Source organism: Megalops cyprinoides, chromosome 21 (assembly GCF_013368585.1).
Source record: "Megalops cyprinoides isolate fMegCyp1 chromosome 21, fMegCyp1.pri, whole genome shotgun sequence".
NCBI classification, from domain to species: Eukaryota; Metazoa; Chordata; class Actinopteri; order Elopiformes; family Megalopidae; genus Megalops; species Megalops cyprinoides.
Window position 1 is genome coordinate 118,073 of NC_050603.1, and position 7,368 is coordinate 125,440.

Below are 7,368 nucleotides of genomic sequence, written 5' to 3' on the forward strand. Positions count from 1 at the left end.
TGTTTGATTGGCTACGGACAGGAGTTTCACCCTGCAGGTGGCCCAGGGTCATTGCATTGTACTTTTACAATTTTAGACCAGTTCCTTACTCCCTACTCCCATAGCTGCGCAGTCATACAGCTTCAGAGGGAGTATTCACAGTAAGAGTGGAGTGAGCAGGGATGCCTGTGTATTTATCTCATCCCTGTAGGAGATCATTCCAGAGTTTTTATTTGTGGTGGCTGCTGTACCCTTTTTGCTTTTCTGTGTAGGTTTTAGTGATTTGGAGGTCCCATGAAAAGACCAATGTGAGGCCCTTCTCCATTTTCCTTAACACAATCATAGCTAGTGAACAAAAACTATTTGGAGGCAGCTCTTTTTAGTTAACAAAGCCACAGGACTAAAGGACAGACCCAAATGAGATTTCTAACTGAAGCCATTCCTGCCGAGCTGTGTGCCTCTTTTTCGGAAGACACGACAGCTAAAAAAATACAGCATCTGCACTGTTATTTTCTCCCCGTTTTTCATTGTTATCTCGTAGTTTTCTTTTGTAAACCTTTCTTGGGGTCATGTCTGTATTTTTTGGGAACTTGATGTCCTTTATTTGTATGGGGAATTCTTTTTTTTTACAATTTCAATTCTCTCCTTATCTGTCAGTTTATCTGGCCACAGCGCAGGGTCTTCACTAATGATGGCAGTCTCACTCACAGATACAGCGCAGGGTCTTCCCTAATGATGGCAGTCTCACTCACAGATACAGCGCAGGGTCTTCCCTAATGATGGCAGTCTCACTCACAGATACAGCGCAGGGTCTTCCCTAATGATGGCAGTCTCACTCACAGATACAGCGCAGGGTCTTCCCTAATGATGGCAGTCTCACTCACAGATACAGCGCAGGGTCTTCCCTAATGATGGCAGTCTCACTCACAGATACAGCGCAGGGTCTTCCCTAATGATGGCAGTCTCACTCACAGATACAGCGCAGGGTCTTCACTAATGATGGCAGTCTCACTCACAGATACAGCGCAGGGTCTTCCCTAATGATGGCAGTCTCACTCACAGATACAGCGCAGGGTCTTCCCTAATGATGGCAGTCTCACTCACACATACAGCGCAGGGTCTTCCCTAATGATGGCAGTCTCACTCACACATACAGCGCAGGGTCTTCCCTAATGATGGCAGTCTCACTCACAGATACAGCGCAGGGTCTTCCCTAATGATGGCAGTCTCACTCACAGATACAGCGCAGGGTCTTCCCTAATGATGGCAGTCTCACTCACAGATACAGCGCAGGGTCTTCCCTAATGATGGCAGTCTCACTCACAGATACAGCGCAGGGTCTTCCCTAATGATGGCAGTCTCACTCACAGATACAGCGCAGGGTCTTCCCTAATGATGGCAGTCTCACTCACAGATACAGCGCAGGGTCTTCACTAATGATGGCAGTCTCACTCACAGATACAGCGCAGGGTCTTCCCTAATGATGGCAGTCTCACTCACAGATACAGCGCAGGGTCTTCCCTAATGATGGCAGTCTCACTCACAGATACAGCGCAGGGTCTTCCCTAATGATGGCAGTCTCACTCACAGATACAGCGCAGGGTCTTCCCTAATGATGGCAGTCTCACTCACAGATACAGCGCAGGGTCTTCCCTAATGATGGCAGTCTCACTCACAGATACAGCGCAGGGTCTTCACTAATGATGGCAGTCTCACTCACAGATTTGCTGCTCTCGATGGCGTTGCTCAGGTCGCTCTGTGATGGTGGTGGTGCAATTGCTGCTGCTGGATGCTGAGCTGGAGCGGCCCGAGCGGGAGTCTGGTTTGTGGTGGGCTGCTGCTGTCTGTCGGTGTCGCCTCTGACACTTTCCTGCCACACTGTAGCTGATTCACCGCAACCAGCAGAGGCACTGACGAGACTACCTGCAGCTGGACGAGCCCATCATTGGTAAAACTCAATGCGGATCCAACTCTCCACACTTTCCACTATCAGTCAATCCACTGCCAGAGCTGCAGCAGAAAGTGAGTGAGGAAACGCAGGTGCTGATGAAAGCGCTGCTCTCCGCAGGGCTGGCGCACCTGGCGGAGGTGCAGGGCAGGCCACAGAGTTCGCTCGACCCCGTCGGCGCTGCCAGACTCCGCTACGTCTGCAGACTCTGTTTCTGCGAGGCAGACATGCCCGACATGGTCAGCCACATCGTGGGCCGCAAACACCGGCAGAAGTACCTGGTATGGCTACCTGCACCGAGGCTGCGTGCGTGCGTGTGTGTGTGTAGGTGTAGGTGTAGGTGTGTGGGTATGTGTGTGTGTGTGTAGGTGTAGGTGTAGGTGTGTGGGTATGTGTGTGTAGGTGTAGGTGTAGGTGTGTGGGTATGTGTGTGTGTGCATGCGTGCGTGTGTGTGTGTAGGTGTGTGTGTGTATAGGTGTGTGTGTGTGTGTGTGTGTGTGTGTGTGTGTGTGTGTGTGTGTGTGTGGGTGTGTGTAGGTGTGTGGGTATGTGTGTGTGTGTGTAGGTGTAGGTGTGTGGGTATGTGTGTGTGTAGGTGTAGGTGTAGGTGTGTGGGTATGTGTGTGTGTGTGTGTGTGTGTGTGTGTGTAGGTAGGTGTGTGGGTATGTGTGTGTGTGTGTGTGTGTGTGTAGGTGTGTGTGTGTGTGTAGATGTGTGTGTGTGTGTGTGTGTATAGGTGTGTGTGTGTGTGTGTAGGTAGGTGTGTGGGTATGTGTGTGTGTGTGTAGGTGTAGGTGTAGGTGTGTGGGTATGTGTGTGTGTGCGTGTGTGTGTGTGTGTGTGTGTCCCTTCACTGCTGTCTCTCTCTCAGGAGACGCAGAGGCCGGACTTGGTGACCTGGGACCTGAACAACATGGCACAGCTGGGGAAGGTGATCCGGGCTAAAGCAGAGGTGGCAGAGCGTCAGGAGGGGCGCGGGGTTCCAGAGGTACGGCTGCCCCTTCCACTCAGAGGGGTGTCCACACCTGTCCCAAAGTGAAACCCCGCTGCTTCTGCTGTGTGCTTATGTCTGCCTTATTTTCTAAATTAGGAGTCAAAGAGAAGGCCGAAAGGCAGACAGGGTACATTGCAAGGTGAGTTTTGTCACTGTGTTCCTGATTTCCTGAGGGATGCATCCTCCCCGGCGTAGCCCAGCTCCCTTTACTCTCTCTGTAAAATCACTGACGTTGCAGGAGCGGCAGCAGCAGCGGCAGCGGCGACGTCCAGCTCCCAGATACACAGCAAAGTCCCGCTGAGTCACCCACTTGGCGGCCTGTCACCCCAGGACAGGGGGGCGGGGAGGGGGGGGCAGAGCTGGCTCAGCCGGGAGGGAGGTCATCTGAGGGAAGACCTGCGTAGGCGGAGCTATGCAGTCGAAGACCCTCCTGGGCAGGGTTATTCTAGGGAAAACCTTCCTGGGCGGGGTTATGCTAGGGAAGACCCTCCTGGGCGGGGTTATTCTAGGGAAAACCTTCCTGGGCGGGGTTATTCTAGGGGAGACCCTCCTGGGCGGGGCTATGCTAGGGAAGACCCTCCTGGGCGGGGTTATGCTAGGGAAGACCCTCCTGGGCGGGGTTATGCTAGGGAAGACCCTCCTGGGCGGGGTTATGCTAGGGAAGACCCTCCTGGGCAGGGTTATTCTAGGGAAGACCCTCCTGGGCGGGGTTATGCTAGGGAAGACCCTCCTGGGCGGGGCTATGCTAGGGAAGACCCTCCTGGGCGGAGTTATGCTAGGGGAGACCCTCCTGGGCGGGGCTATGCTAGGGAAGACCCTCCTGGGCGGGGCTATGCTAGGGAAGACCCTCCTGGGCGGGGCTATTCTAAGGAAGAGCCTCCTGGGCGGGGTTATGCTAGGGAAGAGCCTCACAGGCAGGACTTTGCAGAGGGGAAGGCCTTCAGTTCGGGGCGGGATTGGCGCACTGGCTGTGCTGAGAGCAGGACCCTGGAGAGGCAGGGGGGGTTCAGGAGGGAGTATCCCCACGACCCTCCTGCCGGTGTGATTGCTGTAGGTGGAGACAGGGGGGCATGTCCAGACACTGCAGAGAGAGATGAAGTGCACCAAAGGGGCAGGGAAGAGGACAGGAGGGGCGGAGTTTATGAAGAGGGCAGGAGGGGCGGGGTTTATGAAGAGGAAATGAGGGGCGGAGTTTATGAAGGCAGAGGGGGCGGGGTGTTTGAAGGCAGAGGGGGCGGGGTGTTTGAAGGCAGAGGGGTGTTTGGCTGTGGAGAGCAGGGCAGGGGTGAGAGGTGCAGGGATTCCGCAGACGGGGAGGAGCTGGAGAGATCTTTCCTGGGCAGGAGAGATGTGCTGCGGAGAGCCACAGAGGGGGCCAGCGGTTTGCAGGAGCTCCCTGAGACCTTCAGGCGCTTCTTATCTGGGGCTTCAGATAAACAAGGCTCCAGCAACACAGCCAGAATGAACCGGTTCTCAGAGGAGACGGGCCCAGAGCGACACCTGACACCAAACAGGTTAGAACAGGAGGGAATCATAGCAGTTTAGAACAGGGGGAGTCACAGAGCTGTTTAGAACAGAGGTGGGATGCCTTCTTTGGCAGGTTTGCAGTAGGAGACACATATGCATGTTAGTAAGGGGGTCGTCAGCCATAAGAAAGTGAATCTGGTTGAACAATAATGTACTAATAATATACAATAATGTAAACTTCAAAAAGGAAAAAACAATCTGTTCAATTCCACAAAACAGAAGCTGATCAACAAAAGTGATGTATCTGTTAACTTTGTTTCTTGGCATGTGCTGAATTCAGACAATAGCACAAATGTGAACTTAATAGCACTAAAGCACAGTGGCTTCACTGCCTGCATGGTCTGTGGATGTAGAGGTTTGCAGCTGAGAGATCTGCAGCCAGCTTTATCACTCCTGCAATGCTTCATTCAGCATTGTCAGATGAACTTTCCGTCTTCCAGGGATGTAGATTGGATTCCCAGCAAGAGGCTGAAGCGGGACTCCTGTTGTCCTGAAAAGGTATGCTGCCCTGGGCCGGGGGCTGGAAAACCCCTCTGTCCGAAACTGAGGGGGTGGGCTGAGGTAGCAGTGCGTGGGAGACCTGGGGAAGGCAGTGGTGCTGATGGCCATTAGGGGGCAGTCTTCCCTCTGTGTCCCAATCTACATCTCATGCCATAAAGCCATCACTTAATGGTCTCAGGTCGCCTTGTCAAGGGCGTCTCAGTCCAATCCCAAATAACGTCCTTCCCCCTTCCTCTCAGCTGTGTAATGAGAAGTCTCATGGCATGTGGACTCACTCGCTCATTGGTGAACGGGGACAGAGCTGCCCCTCAGTGCAGCTGTAGGATGTGACAGAGTCGGGCATTTCTCTGCTGTTTGTGATTGACAGGGGGATTACGCAGCACAGGATTGTGGGATGGGCGCAGAGCGCAGCGACGTGTTGGATGTTCTGGTGAGGCCACAGTCCAGCAGTCTCGTTTCTCATTGGGTGGGGGACATTTATCTGCGCGTTCTGGATTCTGAATGTGGATTGTTTGTTATAAGCTTAAAAACTGAAAACCTTATTATGTTTGAGATGAATATGGATTTTAGTGATTTCTGAATGGGAATGACTTTAATGTACACAGTGAATCAGCTGCTTATAGATGAAGTCAAGACATTTATTACCCATCAGCATGCTGGTGTTTTAAAAAGGAAAGTTTACCTTTCTTCTGCTGCAGTGATAGGAGATACTGACAGCCACATGGTGATCATACTGCTCTGTTTGTCTGTAGTTAACACTGTGTTGTGGTCACTAGTCTGAGAGTAGTTTGTGATGTAGTGTCTTATGATTAATTTGAAAGTAGTTTGCGGTTATTATGCATGTTTGATCCTCTGCTCAATTCCAGAAAAATATTGACATTGAAAGCATGGAAGAGGCCAACTTCATCAAAGACAAGCTGTGCAAGCTGCTGAAGGAGTTTCAGGCCAGCAAATCTGAAAAGCAAGAGGTACAGAGTGAGATTTGTGAGTTTGCGTGATGATGTCAGTGAGACGTGTGTTACAGCTGATGTTCAGTGTTGCTTTTCCCTCCTTTTTCAGTCTGTGAGGACGAAGCCAGCTGTCATTTCCAAAGACTACAACCACCTGAGTGCACACCATGGAAACACCACAGAGACGAGAGATTCAGGACATCAGCACAACAGAAATTTTAGAGAATCACAAGATCGCCATGAGGAGAATCCAAGATTTTCACAAGATCGCTATGAGGAGAATCCAAGATTTTCACAAGATCGCTATGAGGAGAATCCAAGATTTTCACAAGATCGCCATGAGGAGAATCCAAGATTTTCACAAGATCGCTATGAGGAGAATCCAAGATTTTCACAAGATTGTTCCAGAAGAAATTCAAAAGATTCACGAAGTTACTATGAGGACAATCCAGGAGAAGATCACAGGAGAGGGTCACAAGATCGCTACGAGGGACATTCCGGAGGGTCACAGGGGCATTTTGGAGCATATGGCCTGGACCTCGGAGTGACCCGGCGAGGGTGCCCTGAACGTGAGCAGTGGTGTGGGGCAGGTACTGTGGGGCTGGGCTGGTACTGTGGGGTAGACTCTTTCCTTGCTGAAGGAAAGAAGACAAGGATGTACATTTTGATGTGTTTTCTGCAAAAATTGCTTACCTTTATTAATGTGTTATTAATGTAAAATGTGATTTTTGGAAAAGGAGCTGTTTATGCATGAGTAGTTGTTGGCTCATAGCTGAAGCTGATGCATAGTTATCTCATAACTAATTTCTAGCTGCATGCTCTTTTTGTACGTTTTGATCTTATTTTCATTTAAAATTTTTTACATTTTTTAGACATTTTTGTAAAGGCAGCCTGCCAGCCTGAGGCTGACCCTCCCCAACCCAAAGCACATCCCTACCAACAACCCTTCACTTACCCAGAGGAGGCGTGGTCTCGGGAAGCCAACCTGGAGCGACCTTTCACCCCCCAGCTGCACCCCCCCTCTCTCCCACCCGAGCAGGGCTATGAAGGAAGACGCCATGGCAACGCTGGAAGCTCTGCCACCCTGGATAAGATCACCTCCACCCTCCTGCAGCTGGTGACCCGCAGAGAGCCGCTCTGACCCTCGCTGGGAGCCGCGACACAGGGGTCCTGTCTGCATGTACTATTTCTGTCCTACTGTAACACCCTTAGGTGTCAAAGTGGTTTTTAAGTTACTGTTAAAATACAGTTATGTATTTGTATTAGTACGCTTATTTGTATTAGTTATGACTGAGCCAAGCAGTGGACTGACTGGGGCAGCAGGGGCTCTGCGTTTGTTGGCTGTGGAACCGCTTTGTCCACATTGTAGCATAAAGTAAATTTCTTTTACTAAAATGTGTCATCTCCCGAGTAATGTACAATATGAAGCATACAGGAGCTCCAGCATTGCACGAGGGTCTTGTCTGT

General features: G+C 51.1%; 1 protein-coding gene across 1 annotated transcript; it reads left to right on the forward strand.

Moving 5' to 3' along the window:
• The first annotated feature begins 1,902 nt into the window (after positions 1-1,902).
• On the forward strand, positions 1,903-7,304 carry LOC118796333. The gene is made up of 10 exons (XM_036555158.1): positions 1,903-1,927; positions 2,048-2,208; positions 2,801-2,917; positions 3,020-3,062; positions 3,162-4,437; positions 4,891-4,948; positions 5,319-5,381; positions 5,818-5,919; positions 6,011-6,491; positions 6,774-7,304. The coding sequence occupies exons 2-10, from the start codon at positions 2,155-2,157 to the stop codon at positions 7,040-7,042; spliced, it is 2,463 nt and encodes an 820-aa protein (XP_036411051.1). The 5' UTR covers positions 1,903-1,927; positions 2,048-2,154; the 3' UTR covers positions 7,043-7,304.
• Positions 7,305-7,368: the final 64 nt, after the last annotated feature.

Excerpts from the sequence above, each read along its gene's own strand:
- LOC118796333 (XM_036555158.1), top strand. The coding sequence starts at position 2,155 with ATGCCCGACATGGTCAGCCACATCGTGGGCCGCAAACACCGGCAGAAG. Across the intron at positions 4,438-4,890 it reads CGACACCTGACACCAAACAG|GGATGTAGATTGGATTCCCA; the intron begins GTTAGAACAGGA and ends TCCGTCTTCCAG. Across the intron at positions 5,920-6,010 it reads GCAAATCTGAAAAGCAAGAG|TCTGTGAGGACGAAGCCAGC; the intron begins GTACAGAGTGAG and ends CTCCTTTTTCAG.